A 27364-nucleotide genomic window follows, 5' to 3' on the forward strand; every position below is an offset into this window, starting at 1 on the left:
GTAAAGACTTCCCAGCACAAAGTGGTGGAAGGGGAGAACGTTTATGACCGTGGAGAATCACCCTAGTCCACCTTACACTCGTTTTGATCTTAATTATATGAGAACCCTGAGCTCCTCCCAGAGCAACTGGAAGCTAAACACACTCAGAGTTCCCTCTGACTGGTATTAATGAGATCCAGTTTGGTTGTGCTTAGGCTCTGCTCTGCTTTCTCAGCTCTCGTTGGTTTATGGTACGCAAGGAAATTGCTCGTTATCCGCAGAACACCTTAAGTCAGTATCCTTTTCATTTTACTTGATTAAAAAAAAAAAATAAATCTACAGAGTAAAAATGCCTGCACACATTTCAAACTGCAAGAGGAATTAAATAGAGAGAAGATGGCTCCTGGAATGCGTTGAGAACAAGATGGGGTTTTACCTGCCATGACCATCGGAGACCTTGTCTTTTTCCCAGCTGGAATAGGAGACTACCAGGAGCACGTGTTTCTCAGCTGCACACTGATGCAGCGTTGACTTGCAGGTAACACACACCTTCTCCGAGTGTCCGTACGCCCCGTGCTGGATGTCACGCTCCGGTGTTATCTCTGAGCACTGGCTCAGCCTCGTGCCCTGGGAGGCCAGGCTGGATGGGGCTTGGGGCAACCTGGTGTAGTGGAGGGTGTCCCTGCCCATGGCAGGGGGATTGGAACTGGATGATCTTTGAGGTCCCTTCCAACCCAAACCATTCTATGATACTGTGTGTCTGTCATTTGATAGGTCATTGGAGTAAGGATGGATGGTTCTGAGCTAAACACGTGTAGAATTGATATTTTTTGGTTGTTGCCATCCTCAGCCGTATCAAAGTGTGGAAACTGGACCTGCAGATGCTGCAGGCTGTGACTGTCAGCAGTGGCCGTTTGTCCCTCCTCGTGAGAGGGTGGGCATAGCTGTGACCTGTGCTCTTGCAGGGCTTGGGAAGGTCAGCACCTGACCTGCTGTCAGCTCTGTGCTGTGCAAAAGGTTCCCCTGTGCTACCGTTTCCCTCAAGCCTTGAAAAATTCACTGCCCTGCAAGTCATTTTGTTTAGGTAATCAGGAAAATAAAAATAATGATGCAAAACTTGATGACTCTCAACTGCTTAGATTCTAGCATGTATAAAACATGATTGATGATTGCTTTTGGAAAAGTGCAGAACACATATGTCTGAATAAATGACAGTGGTCATTAGTTCTTTGTCACAAGTACGTTTTCCAGTAGCTGGTCAGTGAGGTCTTTTACGTATTTCCTATTGAAACATATAAATAAATGCAAAATATATTTGTATTTCCTACTGAAATACATTTGTAGATTATATTCACCAGTTATAACCAGTATTTATGCCCTGTAGCATCTTTTCAGCACGTATGGCTTTTCCATGCCTCTCCCATTTCGGTGTCTCCAACGGGCTGGTTGAGTCGCAGCTCACAAGCTCGGCGTTGTGCCTTCATCCCTGTCATGGGAGTATGGCACGAATCTTGCCCGTATTCGCCGTAGTTCGTGATGGAGGATCATCTCTCTGCCTGCCTTTGACAGTTCTCCAGTAACTGAAGAAGACCATCACATTGTGGCCCTGCAGTTGCTTTGGTTTTTTCCTTTTAAAGCCATGTCTCCTAGGTAGGACTCCTGTGCTGGCCTCCGCCTTGGCACCCGTTCCCCAGGGCGCAGTGGGTGTCGGATGGGGTTGACTTGCTCGTGATGTTCTCTCTAGCCCAGCTGGTGAACAGCCACTGCAGCCAAACACCTTCTCAACAGCGTGGCAAAGCAACTATCTTGGAGTGCATGTCCGTAGGGATCTTCCAGATCTTATTAACTGTACTCCTACAGTTAGAACTAGTGGAGAGCACCTATGAAGAAATCAGCCATTCTGCTGAGGGGCATAACTATGGCTATGTACGGATATTTCATGCGCAACAACATGGGTTGTCCTTCTGCTTTTTCATTTTCTGAGGTGCTCCTTGTCATCTCTGACTACTTCCATCCTTCTTCCTCAGTTCATATGTAGATAGTTATTGAGTCATGACATTTTTCATCTCAAGTTGGTCCTTGTCTTTTTCTAGCACATCCCCATTTTGATTTTCTGGCTTTCTCTTTAGAAATAATCCTGGGTTTGATACGTGTTCACTCTGTCTTTAGGTTATGTTTCAGTAGAAATAAGAGTCAAGAAGACTACTAACTAAGAAACCTGTGTTGAGAGTAGAATTCTTCTACTCTCCCTAATGGTTTAGGGGCCCTGACAGTGCAGGGTGAATGGTTGGACTCGATGATCTTGAAGGTCTCTTCTAACCAGATGATTCTATGATTCTACTGTTGGTTTTTTGGGCTTAGCTGATTCAGTTAACTTGTAGTCATCAGATGTTCATTAACTGTTTGAACTTGCTTCATCCTTGTTAATTATTCCTCACCCTAAGGTTGGCTTCTTCCTGCTCTCTGGCAAGGTAAACGGGAAGACAGGACCAAAACTCCAGTTTCAGTCTTGTAGGCTAAAACTAGGTCTCTCTCCAATTTTTGTTCACTCATTCCGTGCAAAACTAGTACATGAGAATATAAAGCATGTGCTGAATTCTTTAGCGGTTTGAATAATATATGGTACATCCTGAGGGAACATAGGCTTTTTTTACTCAACTTTTAGTGGTGGGAAGCTTAGGACCTGCTCCTCTGTGGTCTTCCAAGTGGTGGAGACCCAGATCCCAAGTACTAGTCATTTTGTATGAATTTGATAATACGTTCAACTTGATCAGTGCTGCAGTGTTTGCAAATCAGTTGTTTGCTTCCCACTGTATTATTACACCGTAAACAAAATAGAAGTTGTCAAATATATCATTTACCAAATCCTGAACCTTTGATGGAAAACAGTGAGGAGGCTTTGGTGACAGTGAATGATACAGTCAGTCTTGCTCAGTTTCAGTGGTTTTGAATTTAGGTAACTGCAGTGGGCCCTGGCTTCATAATTATTTGTCCTGGTATTATTGTCTGGTATTTATCCCAGAACATGGAGCAGTTTTTATTGTCGTTATGTCACTTCTGTTACAGATATATTGTGTTTCTTTGTCCTAATGCAAACATCTTGTAGAAAAATCATCGATCTCATCAGAGCTGCATGTAGTTTTCTAGATGAAAATTTGGCTGCAAGGTTTAGTGACTGTTAGAGTGTGTTCACCCTGGCAGTCCAATGTGCCGAAGCTCATACATCCCTCAAGGAATATGAATTCTGAAATTCACTGAGAGAATCGCTGTGTGTTTGCTGTTACTTGGATTTTGGATGTTTTCAACTAGCTATGCTTTGAAACTGGATATCCTTTGGAATTTTGCAAACACGAATTTCCTATGTTCAGCTTGTCCATTGCAATCAGCCTTTTAATAGACACGGGGTTAAGAAACACACGTTACTGTCTGGAAAAGGGGCGATAGTTTAGTTGAGGGAATTTCATCCTGCAAGGGGGCTCATATTTTCCTGGAGTACTGCGTCCAGTTCTGGAGCCCCCAACATAAGAAGGACATGGACCAGTTGGAGAGGGTCCAGAGGAGGGCCACGAAGATGATAAGAGGGCTGGAGCACCTTTCCTATGAGGACAGGCTGAAAGAGTTGGGGCTGTTCAGCCTGGAGAAGAGGAGGCTCCGGGGTGACCTTATAGTGGTCTTCCAGTACCTCAAGGGGGCCTACAGGAAAGATGGGGAGAGGCTGTTCAGGAGGGCCTGTTGTGATGGGACAAGGGGTAATGGTTTTAAAATAGAGGGAGGTAGATTCAGGTTGGATATTAGGAGAAAATTTTTTACCATGAGAGTTGTAGAACACTGGACCAGGTTGCCCAGAGAGGTGGTGGATGCTCCATCCCTGGAGACGTTCAAGGCCAGGTTGGACGAGGCCCTGAGCAACCTGATCTAGTTGGAGATATCCCTGTTCCTTGCAGGGGGGTTGGACTAGATGACCTTTGAAGGTCCCTTCCAGCCCTGACCATTCTATGATTCTATGATTTTCCTGTCTCTTCTGGATAGCCTTCCTCCAGCTTTTTCCGTGATAAACAGCGTGAAGTAGAAGATACCAAATGTTAAGTGCAAAACGAAAAAAGAAAGAAGGAGTGGGTTTTTTTAAAAAAAAAAACAAAAACAAAGGATAAAAAATTTATTCATGAAGTCTTTCTATTGCCAGGAGCTTTGCACTGGCTGATGAGATTTTCGCTGCATCCTGTTTATTTATGTAATCAGTTAAGCAGAAGTGGATCTGAACTGAAATTTCGAATGTCCTTCCCCAGCAATTTGAAAGCTGTGTCGGGAAAGAAATTTGTGTGTGAATGAAGGTCAGAACTGTGACGATTTCACCGTTCTCTACAATCAGGGGAGCAAACCGTTCCAGTTGTCGAGTGCTTCATAACAGGGTCCTGAATTAAAGGATAAATTTTAGGAATCTGATCGGTTTCCACCGTGCTAGGAATTTAGGATCCTATCTGGAAGGCAATATTTTAAGTCAGTAGAGTGTTTTTAATATCCTTACATTTTGCAAGCAAACATTTTTTCCTGAAATCAGATGTCCACGTGTTTTTATTACGACTGAATAATGAAAGAGCTTGATTTCCAGTTTCTGTATGTAGGACTTTTGTCTTTGTGGTGCTTTTTATTTTAGGCCATTGATACAGAATTAGGAGAAATCTCACAAGTCTTCGGTGCCATGGGCACGTTGGTTGTGTTTAGACACCTTCTGCACCAGCAGTTCCGTCCTTTGGGCACTGAAATTGATTTTTCTCATCTTAGCATTTGAAGATGGAGAGTGCCCTTGCCCATCGCCTGAGAGTGCACAGTGGCTCGGACAGCAGAGGACATGGAGTCAGCAGATTTTCGGGCACCAGAAATGGCAGCATCAGGAGCATCAGCACGAGTAGACTGTGTTGAGGTAGTTCTCCCAAACTGTGTTATGAAACCAAACAATTCTGGTACACAAAGGCTGAGGGAGGCTGCCTCTTCGTCCAGAAGCACTATGTTGGGTGGTTTTCCCATGTGCTTAACCCAAGTGACGTTGGACAGCCCTGCATTTTGCACAGCAGTATTTCCACTAGCCCTGCAGCCAAGGCAACAGTATGCCCTGTGGATTGTCTGCTCTGGACTTCTCTTCGGGTTAATGATGAGACCACATAAAAGTAGCCAAGAAGCACAGTTCCACGACTGATTGTGAGCTTCTGGAGTTCTGGACCATCATCCCATGGTCTCTGCTATGTTCTCCGATTTGTGGATTGATATTGTAGATTGTAAAATCCTTAATGGATAGGATTTCTTATAGTTAAGTTAAAATAGACATTATTCTAGCTATTATACACATTATTGTAGGTATTTTGTCTGTTATTTCAGTCCGTGTGTAACAGTATTTTGTATCCTCAAAAACCATTTTTAAACATACCCTGGTATTTTGAAGCCTGGATAGTATATAGATTCAGTACTTTATGACAGATTAATATATAATTGTGATCCTTTGCTTTTTACCCTACATGTTTTATATTCCAGAAATGATATAAATTGAGATTCACTGAAAACTGAGTTTTCTTTGTAATCCATTAAGTGATGTATAAGTAAATAGCTCTTTGTGCTTGTGTCATGTAATGCTTGAGCTCTGGTTAAGATTTAACTACTCTGCAACAGGTAAACTATTAACATTAAGTATTAATTTTACAGTGTAACTTTCAAACTGATTCATTAATGAATATAAAGTGGCATTGCAAGGTTTAAAATAGTGAAACTGGAAGAGACTCCTGAATGTGACATTTTAAAAACTTGGAAATAAAGGTTTCTGTGTACAACAAAAGTGTGAGAAAACATTATTTGAAAAGAATGCAGCAGATAATCCAGGAATGGCAGCATATTTGCCCTTATTTGCTTTTTATTTCTTCAGAAAATGATTATTTCCATTTGTCACAAACTCGTGTGAGAATATAATTCTGTATGTTGTTACCCAAGGAAATAGAGTATGTCACTGTTATAACATTCTCAGTCCTGTCTTTGTAGAAGTATGACCATCCAAAAGCAGTATTTTATTGCATCTTTCATGTACTTATCATTGGGTAAATCTAGTTGTGTCTCTGACACAATTGCTTTTCACTCGTGAATTTTTACCTATTAGAGACACTCTTGTTCTTTATGAACCCAGTTCTTCCTATGTGGGAATTATTCAGATGTGACTGGAAGTTTGTGACTGAAGGTCAGAAAACTGACCGGGATTTTGATGAGAATAGCATGATTTCATTAAAATAATTGATGGCAGTTGCCTCATTTGTTTTGCCAGAAACTGTAAAGGCAAGGCATCTTCCTGGTTATTTGAAGTGTTTACGATGTGTGGATAAGTGTCTTCTCAATAAGGCAGCAAAACCAAACATGCAAGAACATGAGAAAGTTACGTGATTGCCATGAATTATAATTAATACCACTGAACTCTGTGATGTGAGTTAAATTTATGGAGTGTGAATGTTTTAAAGCTGTTGTGATCGATGCTGAGTTTTCACCAAGTATTCAGTGATGTCTCTGAGCTACTCTCTATGCTGATTTTCACACATTTTTAGTTTTTGAGAACCATGTTCCCGTTGCTGTGTTTAAAAATAATTAAAAAAAAAAAAAAGATTCATGTTATTCTGAACATACCATGAGGTCCACTTCAATAGCCAAGAATCAGATCTTCATGTGACTCCTGCAGTTACTTATGAATGGAAGAATGGATCCAAATGCGAAATGGATAAAGATTTATATGAAATTTTTGGCTGCAAGTTTTATTAGCACGTTAATTATATTACATTACATCATTTAAGCAATGAATATTTAACTGAGCGTTACTCATAGTTGCACCTTTCCTGTTCCACCTTTGTAAAGTGACCCCACATAAAAAAAATATAATGAATCTTTTTCATAAGAAAAATATAAGTAATTTCATGAAAGAGATAAAAATATCAGAGGCTAATGAAAAATCTCATCTAATATTCCATTGGGTACATTTGGCAGTGTGCTTTGTCTTCTGATGCAGTACCAGCTGACTGAAATTAATCTGCCCCCCTATAAATGTTGCAGTTGCTCAAACCATATATCTGACTGTAGAAATTACAGAAAGTGATGTTTAAAAGTTGCCTTTTACGATGAATTTTACAGTAGTACAAACCAAACCTTTTAAAGTAAAAGTTTTGTTCGGAGGTTGGGTTCAGTATGGAATACACAGGTTTTTACCAACTCGATTGTAACTCAGATTACCTCTCATTTCATCTTTGAAGAGTTTCACCTTTCAAAGGATATAGTTCTGTATATGTATAAAGAGGAATTATGTATGGAAATATATGGAAATAACAAAGGAATGTTGCTGTTCAGTTTCCAGTACCATTTCCAGGTATTTTCAGTCTTGTGGCTGGGCTTTTTTGGGCACTTTAACATGAGCACGGGGAGTCATAATCCCTAGAAACTTTTATTGACTTTAATGCAGAATGATAAAGTCACAAGCAATACTGCCTGTGAGAGAAAACTTTGTGCCAACTATTGAGTGTGTGTCCCGTTTCCTGGTGTTTTGCCTTGGGAAGGCGTTGTGCCACGTAGTGCTTGTGATTGTGTGCAGTTAATGCTGAAAAACTCATGTAAAGAACGATGAACTTGGGATGCTCACATGCTGAGATGTGTTTCCTGTGGTGTAAAACCTTAGTGTGGTACTCAGGGGTGTAACCTGCCATCGGGATGTGTTAGAGGAATTTTGGTGATGTTCCAATGCTTTTCACGGCTTCATCGTTCAGGTGGAGAGCGTGTGCGTGCACTACCTGACTGTCAGTTGAATGATGAGTCTTCAGAGGGCTCCTACAGATCAGTTTTAAGCAAAAATGCTTCCATTTCCGAAACAGAAACTGGTAAATTGTGGATAAGTAAGTGTAATCGTTTTTTGAACACTGGGAGTGCGGTCTCGCACACGCTCACTGGCAGGGAGTGCACACCGTGGTGTGAAGAATCCTCATAAAGTTGGTGGGATTCTGGATGGTAAGGAGTGTCCATTGGCATCGACTTTGCAATTGCTTACTCCATGGGGTTCAATTAATTTAAAAAGTTTTCTGCAATATTTGTAACTTGTGGCTGAACGTCAGAAATCTAAACGAGATTAATAACGTTTCAACTCAGGCACAATGGTGAAAGTTTTGGGACGAGTAAGTTATACCAAAAATGAACCTTTTCAGGGCTGGATGTGTTATTTGCAGGGAAAGGGATGGACAGGAGCTGGCCTGAGTGTGTTGCAGCTTTGTTTATTAAGCTCATCTTTTGTCTGGATGTGTAAAATCTCAGTCAGCTTTTGCAAGACTTTTCCAAAGAGGAGTACAGTGCAGCTGGAGCACCAGAAGGGTTAAAAATACTTTTCACTGTTATTTTAAGGGAGATTATAATATAAAACTGAATCCTTTTGGGGAGGGAGTGGTGTTGTGCTTGGCGCAGTGCTGATTGCTTCTTGACGGGTCCCAGCCTTCCACCTACTCTGGCATGCTAAGACTTCCTATTAAAAGATAGAATATTTCCATGATTCCTTCTGGTTTTATAGCAATAATAATTCAAAGTAATGAATACTATGAGAACAGAAGTGCAGTAAAGAAGCCAGTTGGGAGTTGGGGAGCACGAATCAAGATTTCTATTGCTAAAATGTTTTACAAGGGCGTGTAGTGACAGGACACGGGGCAATGGCTTTAAACTGAAAGAGGGGAGATTTAGATTGGATCTAAGGAAGAAATTCTTCCCTCTGAGGGTGGTGAGGCACTGGCACAGGTTGCCCAGAGAAGCTGTGGCTGCCCCATCCCTGGAAGTGTCCAAGGCCAGGTTGGATGGGGCTTTGAGCAACCTGGTGTAGTGGAGGGTGTCCCTGCCCATGGCAGGGGGGTTGGAACTGGATGAGCTTTGTGGTCCCTTCCAACCCAAACCAGTCTGTGATTCTATGATAAAATGGGGTCAGTGTAGGGCGTATTGAAAGTCAATTTCTGTTTAAGAATCATAGAATCATTTAGATTTAGAATCATTTAGATTTAGAACATTTTAGAAAGCCATAAAGGTTAAAACAGACATGCAGTAACACAGCAGGCACAGAAGAAATCAGTGACCTAGGAGTATGTCCTGCAGTGGTATCACCAGTAGTTTCATGGTACTGGTAACAGCAGTTTCAAAGGACTTTAGGACTTGGCATTGCCCTTCCCAAACGGTTGTGTAAACATGTTGGTGTTTACTACAGAATCTGGCTTAAATTTTCCGTGTTTGAAAGTACTGCAGATTAGATTAGATGAAAGATAACAGCCTAAATGTGAAAGACAGCAGGTTCTGTCGAAAGGAATTATTCAATTTAGTGGTGAACTATTTGCTTGAGAGACCTGGATATACTTTAAGAACTTCTCTGTCCAGAACAGTAATTTCTGTAGAGTGCAGGAGCACATCCCAGGTCTGAGTCCGCGACCCTAAGATTTGTTCCTTGAAGTTATGCTGGAAGTGAAGAAATACAGTAGATCAATCAAAGTGCCTGTTTAATTAAAGAAATCTAAGAAAGGATATAACTGCTTAAACTTGAGAGTGGAATATTTGATAATCTAAATGTTTTTTGATTTTACTAACATATCCAGCAAAAAATGCTCTGCTCCACTACTGAAGAATGGCAGATACATTTCTGAGAATTTTTTCTCTTATTTTAGAAAAGTAAAAGTAAAGTTTGCTTCTAATAAAAATGCAGCAGCATTCTCTATCTAGCCCTGTCACAACCTCATTTTTCTATAATTTAGATGTTAAAACAGGTCTATGTTTTTTAGCCAGAGCATCTTTGATAATCAGTTTGTCTTCCGATACAAATTGCAGAGATCAAATGGTTGATATTTTAGATCCTATCAATTAAGACTATGCTGATTTTTTTATTACAATCAACTTAGGCCTTAGAAGGTCTCTGAACCGACTGTTGCAGTTAATGCTGAATTACTTGCTTATATTTATCGTCTTTTTTCACTCCCACCACCACCAAAATCCAGTATGGTGTTGAGAGCCTATTGGTCTACCAGGGTTTAAAGAAAAATTCTGCAGTAGAGGTAGTAGCTTGTTCCAATTTTGTTCACAGAGTAATTAATTTATTAAATTTGAACTTGATCCAGGAGAGGGGAGCCACGTTGCCTTTTGGAAGGGGTCCTGGCTCAGGCTGTCTCCGGGATCACTCCAGGAGTTGCTTGGGGTAGAGCGAAGCAGTAGGAGCCAAAGCTCCACTCTTAGGGCCATGGGAGATTTACTATCTAAAATGCCTTGTTTAGTGCAGAATTTTCATTAAAGACCTGGAAGAATATAATCATCATCCTTTTTTTTTTTTTTCAAGATGAATGAAACCTTCGTGGAATATTTATAAAGCCATTTGTTTCAAATTTAATAACCTTTTAAAATATGAAATAAGAGTCTCGAGTGCACTATTTGAAATTGTTTAGTAACTTTAAAATGTCAGCTATTATAAAAAATCAAGATCGATATATTCAAACGAGGAAATTGTTTCTTCTCCAATGTCATAGTATTTTTGAATACAACTTCCTAATCTTAATTTCCTACAGATATTGGAAGGGATTGAGGTAGCAAATAGCACAGATGTATCATGTCACAAATCAGCTTTAGAAAAATCTTATTTTTTTTTCCAACACAAGCAAAGTTGTGCAGTGCACAACTGCAGAACATCTGTTCCAGGGATGGCAGTCACAGTCCTGCCACCCTTCTGGCACAGCTGCTCCTTCACAAGGTCTCGTGGTGCTCAGCAATTTTCCTCTCGTTTTAAAAAGACCTTCACTGCTTTGGGGTTGCTTGTTTGAGTCGGTGCTTCTGCTGTCATGTGTTATCATAGAATCATGGAATGGTTAGAGTTGGAAGGGACCTCAAAGATCATCTGGTTCCAACCCCTGCCATGGGCAGGGACACCCTCCACTACACCAGTTTGCCCAAAGCCCCATCCAACCTGGCCTGGAACACTGCCAGGGATGGGGCAGCCACAGCTTCTCTGGGCAACCTGTGCCAGTGCCTCACCACCCTCAGAGTGAAAAATTTCTTCCTTAGATCTCATAGAAATTTCCCCTCTTTCAGTTTAAATCCATTGCCCCGTGTCCTGTCACTCCACACCCTTGTCCAAAGTCCCTCTCCAGCTTTCCTGTAGGCCCCCTTTAAGTGTTCTAAGTATAGTTTTTAAAACTCTGTGTATTTTTAAAAAGTTTCCCTATATTCAAAATCAATAGATGTTAAATGCTTTCAAATTAGTCCACATGTGCTGTGAGCTGTGCCTTGGCCACTTTAAGCTGTACTTTGAGATAATCAGGTTTTCTCACAGCACAAATTCGGAGATAATCCTGGGAGATTTATCCCGTTGACTTCAGTAAGTGAAGAACTTAATCACATAATTTTTAGCAATTTCTCACTTTTCCTCTTATTTCTCTGTTTGAGTCACCTGAGCCCCAGCTAAAAGTGCCTTTTTTGCTGTTACGCAGAGATCAGTCACAGCCATAAATCCAGGTTATTCCTCATGTAAAGCCCTTTACTGCATCAAGCATGGTTGATATTAACTTTTGGTTCACTTTCTTACGGTATATTCTTACTTGGCTCTTTCTTTTATCATGCTGTGAAGAAGGATGAGCAGCTTGGGTTAAAGGGGGCCTACAGGAAAGCTGGAGAGGGACTTTTTACAAGGGTGTGTAGTGATAGGACAAAGGGCAATGGATTTAAACTGAAAGAGGGGAGATTTGGATTAAATAGAAGGAAGAAATTTTTCCCTCTGAGGGTGGTGAGGCACTGGCACAGGTTGCCCAGAGAAGCTGTGGCTGCCCCATCCCTGGCAGTGTTCAAGGCCAGGCTGGATGGGGCTTTGGGCAACCTGGTGTAGTGGAGGGTGTCCCTGCCCATGGCAGGGGGGTTGGAACCGGATGATCTTTGAGGTCCCTTCCAACCCAAACCGTTCTATGATGATTTTGCTGTCATTTGTACCTGATCTTTTGCAACAGAGGCCATGTGCAGCCTTGCTTGCCCTCAGAGGAGCTGCTGCCCAAAAAGGGGCTCTCAGGGAGGCACCCACCAGCAAAGTCAGACCCACTGCTCCCATCCGCACGCAGCGCCGTGGGTCACCCCAGCTCCCTGCTGTGCTCCTGTGCCCTGAGCTGCAGAAGGAGGAGTGCTTGCCCAGATGTGCTTTGCAGCAGGTCAAAGCCTTGAATCTCAGCTTGGTCATTTAAAAATCTCGATTCTGTTGTTTATCTCCTTACGACGATCAAGTTTTTGTAAGCTGCTGGCAGGCAGCAAGTGTCCCCACATGCCACTGCTTACTTACTTACACTTTGTGCTTTTGCTGTGAAGAGCCAAAACACTTTCTACTGGTTTACAAAGAAGTTATGAAGTTTTGGTATTCATGAGTTTATAAATCTGCATCAAAAATGTAACAATTTATATTACTTTCAATTGCTTATAAATGTAACATGGGTCATTTTTCTTGAGCAACTATGCAAAATTATACCAAGATTTTATGTTTATTTTCATTCTAAAATAATTGTTGCTAGCTCTTTAGTTCAAGCTCGTGTCTTAAAGGTGGAGTATGTCGTTCTCATTTGCATCAGCATCAAACTGATGTAATTCTATTTGCAATAACAATATCACCTGAGCTTTGCCTTTATCTAAACAAAATCTGACCGATGTTTGGCAAGCAAAAGTTTCATTTTTGATATTCCCTAATCTGTTACAGGTCAATGCACAAACTGACTCAACTGGAGAGACTTGATCTGGGCAATAATGAATTCTCTGAACTGGTAAGAAATGCACCCTTTTTTTTATGGGAAAGCCTGTGCGTTTTGGGTGCTCTGCATGGGGCATTAAACGTTTACTTAAATGGCATTATTGTGTTGTGGCCACGTGCTGTGGTCACACTTCCTTGGGGAATAGAAGATTTATCATAGTGAATGTTGATAGTACTATATGCTTCATCTGCTTCTTCTGTGGTTGGGATCAAGGTCACAGATGGTTGCTACTGCTGAATACTTCAGTGTGGGATGAACTGGTGGTCTCAGTATAAATACTTGTGTCAGTTATGTATTAATTTCTCAATATCTATCATTATTTCCTGCAAATATTAGCAGTTGCTATTAGCAGAAGTAAATTTTGGACTCCAAAAGTAGTTTCTGTCCCTAACTTATCTCTAAGGTGAGAATTGTGTTCCCTGAGATTTAGTAGCTTTTGGGGGTTTTCTCTAGTCTCAATATAGGAAATAATCAAGTTGCTGTTCCCTGTAGGTGTGTTTGTACCACATCTATAGGAATTGACACTTTTGAGGAACAGTGTGAGAGTGCTCACGTGGTGTTTTCAAATGGGCCTGTTTTTAAGGAGTCCTCACTGACCTCCTCCTGCAGGAACTCTAAATGTGTTGAGAAGCAAAACTTAGAAAAACTGCTGCCTCGTCCTTTTTGAGACCTGTCACTGCCAGGGCTATTCAGGAGGCCCTGTGCTTTTGTAGGACACCAAATTAATACTGTGACACTCACCATTGTGCTGATGGTGGAATAAATGTCTACGTGTGCCTTATCCACCAACAGCCCATCCAGTGGCTGTTAAACCCAGAGTCGTGGAAGAACTACCTGTAAAAATAGTGCTGCTGAATCAGGGATTACAGTTTTATGAGGGTGATATTTCCTGTAGCTTTAATTAAGATAATTTAAACAAATTTTGAAATGGCATCTAGTGGTAAAAAGCTGTAGCAAAGAGTCTGCATCTGGTTTAGAGACAGCGCGCTGTCTTCTGCCACTATGGTTATAGCCCTGTTAATGTTTGCTGATTTGTACTTCCATGTAGGAGAAAATAGGTGGGTTTAACTCAGATTTTTAATTAAAACTAAAAATCTCTTGCATCAATGAGCAGAAAAAATTTTCAGAAGTGGTATTTAGGATTTTGATCTAAGATCAGCATGTATGCTTCCTGAATTCAGAGTGTGTCTCTTTTGGAGGTGGGTTGGGGGTGGTTTAGTTTGGTATTTTGTTTTAAATGACTTCGACATCATTCTACATTTTTGTGTTGTAGCCTACTGTCCTCCATGAGTGGTAGATCAGGAGTCTGATGGCCCCATACTGCTATTAGGACCAGACTCCCTGAGTTGACTCATTTTTCAGGAAGCTGGTCCAAAAATCTATGAGCTGGAATCAAATGCCAGAAGCAAAACGGGCCGAGAGGCAAGGGAACAGCACGCATCTGCAGAAATCATAGAATCATAGAATGTCCTAGGGAAAGTGGTACTAGTTTAAATCAAGATCACCTGGAAAAAAGGATCAAAAGGTCTGAAAGATCTGAACATCTCATGTGGGTTTCAACAGGAACTTCTTTCTTATTGGAGAAAGGTAGTACAATACTACCTAGAAATGTGGTGGTGTGGAAGAGCTGAATTAATCTTTGATAGTCCATCCCTGGACTGTTGAAGTCCCTCCCTTTGTGCTGGAAGACTCTGTGTCTTCATATAGACAAACTAGAGAAATAATTAACTGGGGTTAAGAATAAAGGTAGTTGCAAAAATGAAGTAATTCTGTTCATTCATCTTCTGGAAAGAAGATTACACAAATCATGAGATAAATACGTGTTCCTAAAGTAGGAATTGTCACTTCCTGAACAGCAGCTGTACTCAAGTGGCTTCATGTAACCAAGGAGGGGAACAGGTAATCCATGTCACAGGTCTCTGGGAAAACTGGAGTGTTACATCACAAGGTGTGGGTCAAGGGTCTGAAATCTCCCAGGCTTTGAAGTGTCCAAAAATGGCACTGGACAAACGATGCACAGCAATCGTGGTGCCTCTGCCTGAAAGGAGGGGGAAGGCTGGTGTGTTTCTTTCCAGAGTTTCAGAGTCAGCAGCAAGGCCTTAGATGGAATTTTGAAAGAAAATAGTTAAAGGTAGGGAGAAAAGGAAAAGGAAAGAGGGTAAAACGTAACACAGTTTTACTGAAGCTTGATGTCAGTTTTCAATTTAGATTTGATACTAGGAAGCATTTCTTTACCAAGAGGGTGGTCAAACACTGGAACAGGCTTCCTTAACAGGTGGTCGATGCCCCAAGCCTGTCAGTGTTCAAGAGGACAGTGCCCTTAATAATATTTAAGTTTTGATGAGCCCTGAAATGGTCAGGCAGTTGGACTGGGTGATCGTTGTAGGTCCCTTCCAACTGAGATAGTCTATCCTGTTTGATCCCATCCCATCCCATCCCATCCCATCCCATTCCATCCCATTCCATCCCATTCCATCCCATCCCATCCCATCCCATCCCATTCCATCCCATCCCATTCCATCCCATCCCATTCCATCCCATCCCATCCCATCCCATTCCATCCCATCCCATCCCATCCCATCCCATCCCATCCCATCCCATCCCATCCCATCCCATCCCATCCCATCTTATTTGTAGCAATCTACATGGAAAATAAAAATATTCTCAAAAGTGCATCAGCAGAAGCATTTCTAACAGAGACAAAGAAGTTTTTAATACCACTTACTGAAACATCAGTGAGATCTCGTTTGGATTGTGGTGTACCATAGTGCTATACCATAATCCATAGTATACCATAATAACGGTACACCGTGAGCCATGTTCAAGAAATTTCAAATCCAACTGTGATATGTACAGCATGGGAGTATTCTGCTGCCTTTGAGAAGGGTGTCTGTCTAATGAGAGGAATTTAAAAGAAAATTGAAATTGAGAGGGGAAATTATGATTACCTATAATAACCTTAGTCAGTGAACACTCTGGAGGAATAAAGAAATATTAATCATCACAGGAACAAATCGTATAAAATGACCATTAATCAATTTAGCCTGGAAATTGGAAGTGGTTTTAACCGTTGCAGGACAACAGCATTTCGATAGAATTAGCCAAGGCAAAATAAATTATCTTTAAAATATTGACTAATCATCTTTTACTAGAAGCACATTGTATGACAACATGGAAAACTGAGGGACTGAGCTCTCCCTTAGCAGGTTCTTTCTTATCTGATGATGCATAGGGGGCTTCTCCCATCATGTGCAATGTGACCTGGTCAACTGGAAAATCCTATTTCTTATGGGAATTACAACGTCCCAAAGAATTTAGACCACAGGAGATTAACTAGAGGTCTCTCCTAAGGTCCTGTGATGCCAGACAGATACATTTATTTCTAGCTGTGTTGAAATATTTGCAGTGAAATAGTACTTCTGACTTTTAAAATACGAGAATCTGGTTTAATCAGAACCAAAGGAAATATTTTATGTCAGTTTCTGGCAGACTGAAAAAAATCTCTACAGCTTCACAGAGCTGAGGTAAATGGTAAGTCTTGTTTTACCTGTGAAAATAATGTTTCCTGAAAAAGAAAAGTGTTGCTTAGGCTGAAACATGGAAGTACTTGTGACCTGATGTTGGTTTTCACAGCTGTAATGAAAGAAAAATGATTTGGGGAATTGCCTTTTACAGTTTCTCTCGCTGACATCCTGTAGTGTTGAAAAGAATGGAACATCTGAGATGAAAGTTTAATATTGCAATTTTGAGGCTTTATCTTTGCATACTGCTGTTTTAACTACTGAATATGACAATTGCAGACATTAAATTGTACGTAAATGCAGTACATCCAGGAAAGTGTTCAGCAATAGGACTCTGGTAAGCTATAAGGCTATAAATCATGCAAAAATCATGCAAAATCATGCAAAAGGCAGAGTTTCACATGTGCTGCAAGATGAGGTTAGGTCTTTCATTGTTTCTGAAGCTCCACAGATCTCATTTCTCTTACTTGCCTTTTTAATAAATTGTATATACTGCCAATAGACTGTTTAGAACAAGAACTTCTAGGGAGTTGTTCTTCACATTCCTTTCTTTTCCAAAAGATTCTTAAATTTTACAAGTTTTAAGAAAGGGCAACAGTGGTTAAATTAAATGAAACGAGCGTACTGTTCCTGCCATTAACTACTTGAAAGTCTGTGTGGGTTATAAAAAGAAAAAACAGGAAGGTGAAGGCAGAATCTGGGTTTTTTTTAGAAAATACTGATTTATATTTCACTTCAAAAAATACTGATTTATTGAACTGTCTATAATGCTATATTCTTTTCCTTAGCCTGAGGTTCTCGAACAAATACAGAATCTAAAGGAGTTGTGGATGGACAATAATTCTTTGCAAATACTACCTGGGGTATGAACATTTATTTTATGTAATTAAGTTATTGTGTGATATAGTGAGTTATTTACCTTGCAGTAAATAAATGCACGTGCATTTTCTTGAATGGAAACATATTTCTAGTTCATACAGGCATGAATTACTATCAAGAAATAAAAGTTTCAGTGTAGCCATTCATATGAAAACCTTTTAAATGTTGGGTTATTACACAATAGTGTCTAAACAGGGATGTGCCTGTTTTATTTAACAGTTTTATGTTAATTTTCATTGTGAGGGCAAATTGTTTCCTATTGCATTCTCTGTCACCGTGCATTAGTGAGCAGTTTTATCCAAACCCACGTGTTTTAAAAAGGAAGAGGAAATGTTAAGTAATCTAAATAAACTTAAAAGTAACAACTGGTACGTACAGATTCTACTATACTAAAAGCAATTCTGAGGCAGTGGAATGAAAATATATTCCTTTAGAAAGCACTCTGTTTAGAAATAGAACAAAAAATATTTTAAAATCTGAACATTAGGGTCGTGGTTATGTATTAGTGCTTTTTCTGAGTTGTTGCTGCCCCACAGTAGAACTTTGATTTTTGATTTTTATTGCCATAAATTGAGATTTTCACTCTAAAATACCTACACTGATTATGATTGGAGACGAGGATCCCTGTCATTAGCATTTTGTCACACATATGGCAGATCCTGTGTTCCACACAGTAAAGATCTTCATTGCTGCAGGGAAAACGTAGGATGAGATCTAGCACAAACCCATCCAGGTGTTGGAAGAAGTACTTCCTCTGTCAGCTTTGAACGTTTGTTAATCAAAATTCAATTTTTTGCATTGATGAATGACTGTTTTTCATCTTAAATAGATTACATTTGGTTTTTATTTTGTCTTAAGCACAGAAAATGATTATTTTCAGTCACTGTCCAAATACCACTTTTTGAGTGGTCTGTTAGGGAAAAGAAAAGCTGGTGGTGGAACCACTTCTTGGTACTGAAACCAGCTGGAGATCAAGAACAGAAATACTGCAGTACTGTTGCTGCAGTGTAACTGAGTCGAAGAAATATCAGATATTCAAGAGAGTGTGGGCATCAACATTTTAACCATTTTTCTGTTTCTTCGCTGTTCACACTGAAATTGGTTAATATATCCAGTGCTAAAATGTGTTCCAGGCACAGTCCTGCTCCTAATCCCTGGAGAGGGTGTTTAGAGTCGAAGACGTTCAGTAGATCGTGGAACTGAATCCCAAGGAGCAGAATTATTTTCAGTGAATAAGTCATAATTCCTGAATCTGATCCTAGCAGCCCCTAGGTGATGTTTTAGGAAAGCCTTCTCCAAAACAAGAGGTTTAAAACTGTTAGTTTTAAATTTTAGCTGTTAAAAATAGAAAGGAAATGCCAACTGGTACTTGATTTTAAGATTTAGATTATTTGCCAGGTTTCCAATGTTGCTAATTCAGGTTTTTTAAAAGCAGTCTGTGCTAGAAACAAAGATGCTATTCGATTATTAATATGGGTAGAATGGCAAAGGTTGGGGTGAAAGGGAGATTTTCCCTTTGCACAACTCAGATACGATTAAAGATAACGGGAAACTGCATCCTTAGAAGCAGAGAGCAGATCTCAGCAAGGTAAGAGCACAGCAAGCTGTACTCGTGTTGTTTGGAAAGTACCTGCAGATGAAACTAAGTGAAACTATTTTCCTTTTTCATGTGTGCAGTAAATAACCACTCAAATTATATGTAAATAACCAAAACAAACCCCACTCCTGCAAACCCTTATAGAATCACTTCACAAGTGACTCCCATGGCTTTCCCAAAATCCGTGAAGGAGGTTCATCACGTTCATTCATCTGGTCTGAAGCAGCACTCTGCTCCCCGCAGCAGTGCCGTGCCACCCAGTCCTGCTCCTGCTGTGCCATGCTCCAGTCGGTGCCAGAGCTCTGCCACTGCCTCAAGGACCAGCTCCTTTACTCCAGACCCAGCTGTGCCACCTCTTTGCTGTTCCACTTGTAGTTTTTTTTTTTTTAAAGGAAAAGAACAGCATCTTTTTTGTTGATTTTTGTGGTGAAATTTCACGTTGAGAATGAAGTGACCATCTTGTGATCCTGGATCAAGAAGCTGTTATCGAAAATAACAGCATCTTTTTTGTTGATTTTCGTGGTGAAATTTCATGTCTAGAATGAAGTGACCATCTTGTGATCCTGGATCAAGAAGCCGGTCACTTCTGCAGACTTCAAAGAAATTAGGGAATAATTCGTGTCGTGTTGCTCATTAATATTAGAGCTGCAGTTAAATACTCTGTTCACAAAAGTGCACTATTGGGATTAACCACTCATAATTGAGCTATGTATATCTGGAGTCTAATTTTAGATTTTACAAAGTTCAGAGAATCAGTTTGACCCAGCAAAGCTTTGCCTGCATGTCTGGCCTCAGCGACATTAAGGGCTGCCGTTACGAGTAGACGTGAACCGTGAGTACGTGTCCCTTGGGTCTGTGTCCAAACGACAGAGAACTCCAAACTTTCAGCAGATTTGGTGAATCCAGAACACATTAATGAGTTTGGTACAGTTCCTTTGGCAGTTATCTGAACAGGGAGGCCGTTACACCGCCACTGGTACAGCTTCAGTGAAATAACTCTTGTAAAAAGGATGCTGAGATAACTGAATGTAAACCTGTAGTACTGTTGTTTGTCTTTAATTAAATTTGGAAACTGGCATGCAGTGTGTATCCCAAGTAACACTTTGTAACGTGCTATTAAGTCTATAGGGAAGTTAAAACAGCTCGTGTACCTGGATGTGTCAAAAAACAGGATAGAAACTGTTGATTTGGACATATCGGGATGTGAAGGACTGGAAGATCTCCTGTTGTCATCCAACATGTTGCAGCAACTGCCAGACTCCATAGGTGAGAAAAGCTTAGGACTTCTTGTAATCTTTTACAGTTGAGGATTTCATTTATATCTTTTTTTTTTTTTGGGGTAATGGTGAGACTTTATAATAGCTGGAACGAGAACTGCCATGAAACTCCAAAGGAGTTTGAAACATCCATGTCTGGACAGTTCCTGAAGACTATTTTGTAAAGTCAGGAAAAAAATCCGTAGTTAGAGGTATTGATTATTCTGATTTGCTGTTTGAAAGAAAATGAGCAAAGAAAGATGGACTAGAGCTGGTGTAAATTTGAACTCAACTGGTGGTTGAGTGCCCATCCCTGGATGTGTTTAAGAATAGGGTGGATGAACTACTTAGGGATATGGTTTAATGGGGATTAGGGATGGTTGGACTCGATGATCTCTGAGGTCTTTTCCAACCTAGAAATCTATGAATCTATGAAAGTGTAACAGTGATTACGTTAACAGCGTGAAACTCTTGAAGGAAATTGCTGCTCTTAGTTACAGCAGTGCAATTCCGTATGAGAGCGTTCAACAAAGAAATCATTTCAACTCATTTGCTTTTTTTTCACTATATTGCATTAATAGAATTTCTGAATTATTTAGAATATGTAGAAATTCTGGAAGCTGAGTGGTTGTAGGTCTCTCTCTCTGCACATCTGGATATTTCATTTCAGTCTTGATCCCTTGTACTGTCTTTGGAAACACTTGAGGTCTTTCTTCTGTTGCTTGCAGCTGATGAGCTCACTGTGTCATCATCATCTTTTCCACTTTCCCAAGCGTGTCCCTTTGAACGTGGAACTGTTAAATTCCCCAATTTCAAATCGACTTAGTCAAGACTCCAAAATGTATTGCCAATAACACTGTGCTACACGAGTGTTACTAGATGTCTTTTACAGCTGTTTTCTCTTTGGTCTTATACATCTCACCATAAATTCCAGAATTTTTGGTTTAGGTGGTTTTCTGAAGTGCCTATGCAGATTGATTTTTAGAGAGCATTTAGCTCCTGTGCAAAAGGAATAAATGTTTGCATTTTGAATGACACGTTCTTGCAATTAGATGTATTCAGTTCATATTTCCAAATTCCTGTTGCTGGATGGTGATTGATTTAACGGAAGCAGAGCAAAAGGAGTTATTTTAATGCTGTGTTATCACATGAGAGCTTGCTGAAATCCATTTTGGTGGAACTTTTTCCTCTTAAAAGAAAATTTTCTTGAAACCTAGATGTTTCTTGGAACATGATGGTTTTGAAAAAGTTTTCAACAAAAATGTTGAAATGTGTAGTGTTTCTAGTATTCCTGATAATTATACTTTTCATTTACTTCAGCTTTCATATTATGCCACATTCAGTTTAACGTTTTCCCTGTATTAGTGATTGATTTATATTATTCCCAACATTAATTACAAATAACAAGCCAAAAACGCTGTTTCAGTATATCCAGAATTCTTTCAGGAAAAAAACAGATTTTGAAATGTTAATGACTTCCAGAAGGTGGAAATCTATTTCGAGCTGTGTTACTAGCACTGTAATGCAACATTTTTTCCATTTTTCTGTCTTTATTTTTTTATTGTTTTCTGCTCTTAGCACTGGTAAAGTGGAAGTTTCATGCCTTTCTTGGTAAATATTACCCAGTTATGCATCAGCTTACACTTAAATATATACTAATTCTTTTAATCATAAGAATTAACTGCATATAAAAATGCATTCAGAATTGATTCTGGTTTCCAGTCGGATTCTGGTGTTCTGTCTATTCCTGCATGTTGTGAAGCTTTATAAATGTAGTGTTTACTTTAGATAATTCACCTAATTAATTATCTAAAGTAAATGAATGCTAAAGGAATGAATGCTCCTATTATGACCTGAGCATCTTTTAATCAAGGCAACAGGACGTGAATTCGGTTGAAACATTAATAGATAAGTAGAAATATTGTTCTTCCTGCCCAGATGGAGTGCTATTCTTTTTTTTTTTTTTTAATTTTTTTTTTTCCAAGACTCTGGAAATACGCTCACTATTGCAGTTCACTTGCAGTTCAGCTTAACATTTAATGATGCTTCATTTTGATGAAGCATATTTTCAGTGGGATAAGAATGTGTCTGTGCACTGTCCTATATACAGATGTCTTCTAAATAGAAATGTAGATCAAAGCTATTCAGTGTTAGAAATCATTCTTCGTTTAAGGGTGTGGGAGGTTACAGAAAGTAAAGAAGAATAATGTGAAATATTTTTCTATAACTTCTTCCTTACCTGTTTTACAGGACTGTTGAAAAGGCTTACAACGTTAAAAGTAGATGACAATCAGCTTACAATTCTGCCAAATGCAATTGGAAAGTGAGTGTCTCATGATTTTCAACATTAAGTAAAAGGTGTTTTCCCTTCTGCTTGCGGAGTGTGGGGGATTTAAAATAAAAAATAAGACAAAAATGTACTGAATTGTAAAATAATTTCAAAATGTGTGCCTAACACCCGGCTTATAACATTTAAATTTGGAGCAGCACTTACTTCTGTGGACTTAACACTGGCATAAGCGATAAGAAGACGAAATGTATCACACTGTGCAAGAAAAAGCACAAAGATATTTTTCCGTGTGAATCTCTTGCAATTTAGATGATTAGAGCAGCAAAAGTAGAAGAAACAGAAGTATTTGGGAGAATACGTCTGTTTCCATAGCAACAGCCACTACTTGATGCTGAAAGGAAAATGGCTGTAAACCTCGTATGTGTGAATATTTCTTAAAATACTGAAGTAGCGTAAATGAAGAAGTCGTGACAGTTTCATAGGTGCACACATCAAAATGTGAAGGTGCCATCTAAATAATCCTATTACGAAAAGCACCAACGATGCCCTTTAGCGATCCTTTTGTCAGATACTGGTGCAAAACTCTTGTCTCATGCTGCTGTGTGTCTTGAGTTTATTGCTCAGGGAAATCTGCAATTTGTGTAAAATTCCAGGCAGATGCAAGCTTGTCTCCAAGTCGGGAGACAGGTGATTCTTTGTATTGTTCCACATTACACATATCCCCTTTCTGGGAGAACATGAGCATCGGTATTTTGTAGGATGTCTCTTCCTCTACATATTTTACTTCTGAAATGCTATCTAAACTGGTATTTGGAAAAAAAAAAAATCAGAATACATGGTGGCTGGCTGCCTTCTACAGCTATAGCTGTAGTGTTTTCATCATCCCCCTTGCCCCAGCAGTAGTAGCCGTGCAGAAAAAACAGAGTTTAGCCCAAGAAATGATTGTCTGGTACCAATTTTGCGCTGTCAGCATGAAACGTTGGGAATGGGCAACGTTGAGCAGCGTTGCACTCGGACTCTGTGCTTTTGCTCTCAGTGCAAAAACCCTTCCCTCTCCAGCAGGTTGTAGCTCTACAAACTGTTTCACTCGAAGTAGTTTTCTTAAGCCAGGGCAGTTTTGAGGCTTCCAAAGTTAAAGCCTAGAAGGGTTCATTTAGACTTGTCCAGAAATACAATAGTATGGTGAGGTCTAGAATAGAAATAGAATTTCTGGAATAGAAATAGAATTTCTGGAATAGAAATAGAATTTCTGGAATAGAAATAGAATTTCTGGAATAGAAATAGAGTTTCTAGAATAGAAATAGAATTTCTAGAATAGAAATAATCTCTAACCTGCACAGCCGGTGCTTTACTATTCCTGCACCCATTTTGTAGTAATAATTCCAATAATAATTTAGTTGTTGGTTTGCCAGGCAGGAAGTAATATCCAAATTTATGAACTATTACAACTGGAGCAACTTGAAAGCCCAGGTTCACACAAATCACTGTGCAGCAATAAATTCTGAGAGGCTGTGGAAGCTCACAAGGCTCAGAGCTGTACTGGACACTGCAAAAAGGTTGATATAATGTCCAATATTATCTTTAATAATTTTGTGGGTCAATTTTTTAAACTTTTTGTATTTATTGAAGGAACTCCTCTCTTCTTTTAACCTAATATCTGGTTGGAATTGTTTGTCATGGAGCCTTCATGACATTTTTAAAGATGCACACTGCTGCTCTGAGCGGTGTATATGCAGAGCAGTAGGCTAATCACCTGCTACCATCACTTCATTTTTGAATGATTGGTCATGCTTTTTAAACGAAGTACTTTCTCTCCTTTAGTGAGGGCAGTGTCTCCCACATCAAAATGAACTTCCTTTCTCTGACTCATCCATTTGGATAGTTTCCTACTGGGTGTCTCTCTCTCCTAAATGGCAGACACAGTCCCCACTGCAGAGTGTATTATTGTCACGCAAAGATTAGCAGCGTGGAGGAGGAAACTCTCCCTCCAGGAACCAATTTCACGATGACACACGGAGCACTTCACCCCTGAGTTGATGCTGCTAATAGTGAACCTCCACCCTCGTTTTTGGCAGTCTTGTTCAAAGGGCAAGCCTGTTGAGTGGCTTTTAGAACTTGACCCTGCAAGATCCTGTGCACGGTAGACCCAGATTAATAAAACATTCCGCATAAAATCGGTGGGTTCCCGTGGGTTAAGTACTTTACCAAACTGGACCCAAAGACTGGAGATGGTGTCTGTAGCACCTGAGTGAACGCCCATCCTTGCCTTGGTGGGTAGGAAGGCGTCGTGAGGGAAGTGGCGACCCGTACGGAGGTGATGATGCCGTAGCATTGAGTTAGGTGGGTGGTTTGTGCGTGTGCCCAGTCTGTACCACACCTGACAGTTCCACATGCTGCAAAGGGAGGTGTAAAATTCCTGGGTCTGCAAAATTCCTTTTGCCTGACATTGAACAAATAGTGGGTGTAGCTGACTCTCGGGATTTAGGCTGCTTTGGCACTTTTCTGGGAGAAAAGGTCTGTGACTGTATGAAATGGGGCTGAGATGGGTTGGGACTACTTTTTTATTCATGGCAGTCTTCATTCTCCATGAATCTCTCTCTACTGATCTGTCTAAAAATATTCCTCATCTACCTTAGCACGTGTACTGGGAACTACCCCATTTCAGTGGGTGCCACACTGAACAGCAGCTGCGTATCTGATTTTTGTCTGCCTTTCTTTAAACCTGTCAAGAATGATCTGAATTCAGCCAGTAAGGTTAATGATATTTTAGCTAAATTAGCGTTGTTGGAATTACAGCTGTTGTTGTCAACTGACTTTCATGCCCAATCCATGATGAATGCAAAATCACTTTCTGAAGTGCATGTTTTTTAACCCTGGTAGTTACAGAGATAAAATATAGTTTCACACTGACTTTGTTTTTGTTGTGGCCATCTTCACTTGTCTGCTGCTGATGTCACCAGGAAGGAAAGAAGCTGAGAACGTCTGTGCCAGACAATACCTTTCAAATAAAATTCTGTAGTCTGGTAAAGTCATTCTTCACTGTCAGGGAAACTTCCACAATTACAGATCAAAGTATCAGATTTTTCTGATTTCCATCAGAAATGTAGTATTTCTCTATTAGCTTATCTATTTTCCAACTTTTCTGGTTGTGTTATCATCAGTGAAAGGAAGAATGTGTGTGTCTCACGATTTAACAAGCTTTCCAGTTGGACTTTGCTCTGTCAAGCACGTATTCTGTGTGAAGTAGGTAAACATGGCTGAATTACGCCTTTACTGAAATTGTTTTGTATCTGGTTTGAAATAAATTGTGGTGGATACAAAGCTGGTATTAGAGAAAAGCCATGACTGAAACCTGGCAGAGCTTTTGGATGTGTTCCATGCATCATTGCCACTAATCACTGTATGACTCACTTGGGCTTTTCAGCCTACTGAAATACAGCAATTAGGGGAAAGTTCTGAGAATTCCGTGTTAGGCGTAGCTATTTCTGGTTTCATGTTTCAGAAAATTTGGAGGCTGAAGAACCTTTTTTTTTAATTAAGCAACTGGAATAAAGGCGAGTTAGACATACAGTGAAGGTCCAGTCCTGCAGCTGTGACTCTATAAATAGTGAGGAGCAAGGTTTGTAGCAGAGGTAAACTTTTTTATCAGATCTACCAAAATATTTGGAAAAAAAACCCGAACAGACAAGCTTCTGGGCACCAAGTCCCTTCATCAGTGGACAAGGAGATGACAAATGTTGAGGGAGAAGTAATTGCTTGCCATTTAACCTTACTATTCATCAAAACACTCGAGAGGAAAAGGTAGTACATACCTGTGGAGCAAAAAAGGGGCAGCAGAAGCAGGGAATGGTGGCATTTGTAATGGGTCACAAAACTTTTATTCCATGAGCCAAATGAGCAATGCAGTGCAGCATTTGTTTCAAGAGTTTCTGTATCCACCCTAATTCTTTAAGAGATTTGGTAGATGTTTCTCCAGAATATTTTTATATGTATGGTGGGGGTGTGTGCATAATATATGTGTAATATGTCCGTGGTTTTATAAATCTATGTATATAACATGTACTGCCTGTGTATATTCCTGTTTGTAAGTGCTGTTTGCATTAGTCAAATTGTTGATTCTTAATCACCAAAGTAGGGTTGATGCTCAGCGTTGCCTGATACCATCTGCGGTCTTCAGGGAAAAGCAAACACTCAAAAGAGCCCCGAGGGTTGAGTGATGGGCTTGGACAGGGCCCCCACCAGCAAGAAGGTGCCTCTGAAGGCTCTTTGGTGCCCAGGCAGTGGTGGGGAGGTTCAGGTGCTGACTGTCAGCCCTCCAACTCATTTCACAACTTCTTCACGGACAATAAGGTGCCGGATTGTGCCGAGTGCCGGCTCCGCGCGCTGGGAAGCTGCGCGTTCTCTATAGGGACCATGCTGGGGGCTGTGGCTAACCTGGACCTCAACTCAACGGGGTTTCTGTCTGCTCTCTGCTTCATCCTCTGCCCTGAAAACATGAGTTTGGGGCAGACAGGTCAGGTCTCTTTCTTTTCACGCTTTGACAGAATGCCACAATCGAGGAAAAGGGATATAAGACAGAAATGGGGATTATTTCTTTTTTTGTAAAAGAGAGAACTGGAGTGTCAGAAGATTGCTTGCTGTGATCTGCTCTGTTTCGGTCCTTGCCGTACAGATACCCTTTCCAGATCACTTTTCAGCCAGCTTTCTCCACACGTGGAAGATAAGCACTTCTACAGAAGCTGTGTCTGACTACAACAGGCTGAGATTACTTTGCTGAGTTTGGATCCAAGTTCATCTTTTGTCACTACTGATCTGTATTAGAAATGATGCCAAGAGCATCAGCTGGAATGGGCCCTGGAGGCAACTCCTGCTTGCCTTTCCCGTGCTCTCTCCAGCAGTATTTACCTGTTTTCTGTCTTTGTCTGTTAAGATTATGAACTTTTTGGTTTGATTCTTCACCTTAGTATCAATTGTGCTGGTCACAGTCTGTTTGAAGTACTTGAAATACTTCCTCACTGCACAAAGTAGGAATGACAATGTGGGGAAAC

The 27364-nt window shown here is 40.2% G+C and overlaps 1 protein-coding gene across 1 annotated transcript in view; it reads left to right on the forward strand.

The window, feature by feature from the left end:
• LRRC7 (leucine rich repeat containing 7) overlaps positions 1 to 27364 on the forward strand; it is a 102851-nt gene that overhangs the window by 23387 nt on the left and 52100 nt on the right. Inside the window, 4 exon segments of the mRNA XM_086617165.1 lie at positions 12722 to 12785; positions 17083 to 17157; positions 19892 to 20036; positions 22277 to 22349. Of these exon segments, the coding sequence (XP_086473291.1) occupies positions 12722 to 12785; positions 17083 to 17157; positions 19892 to 20036; positions 22277 to 22349 (357 nt within the window).

Source organism: Tauraco erythrolophus, chromosome 10 (assembly GCF_009769465.1).
Source record: "Tauraco erythrolophus isolate bTauEry1 chromosome 10, bTauEry1.pri, whole genome shotgun sequence".
Classification (NCBI taxonomy): domain Eukaryota; kingdom Metazoa; phylum Chordata; class Aves; order Musophagiformes; family Musophagidae; genus Tauraco; species Tauraco erythrolophus.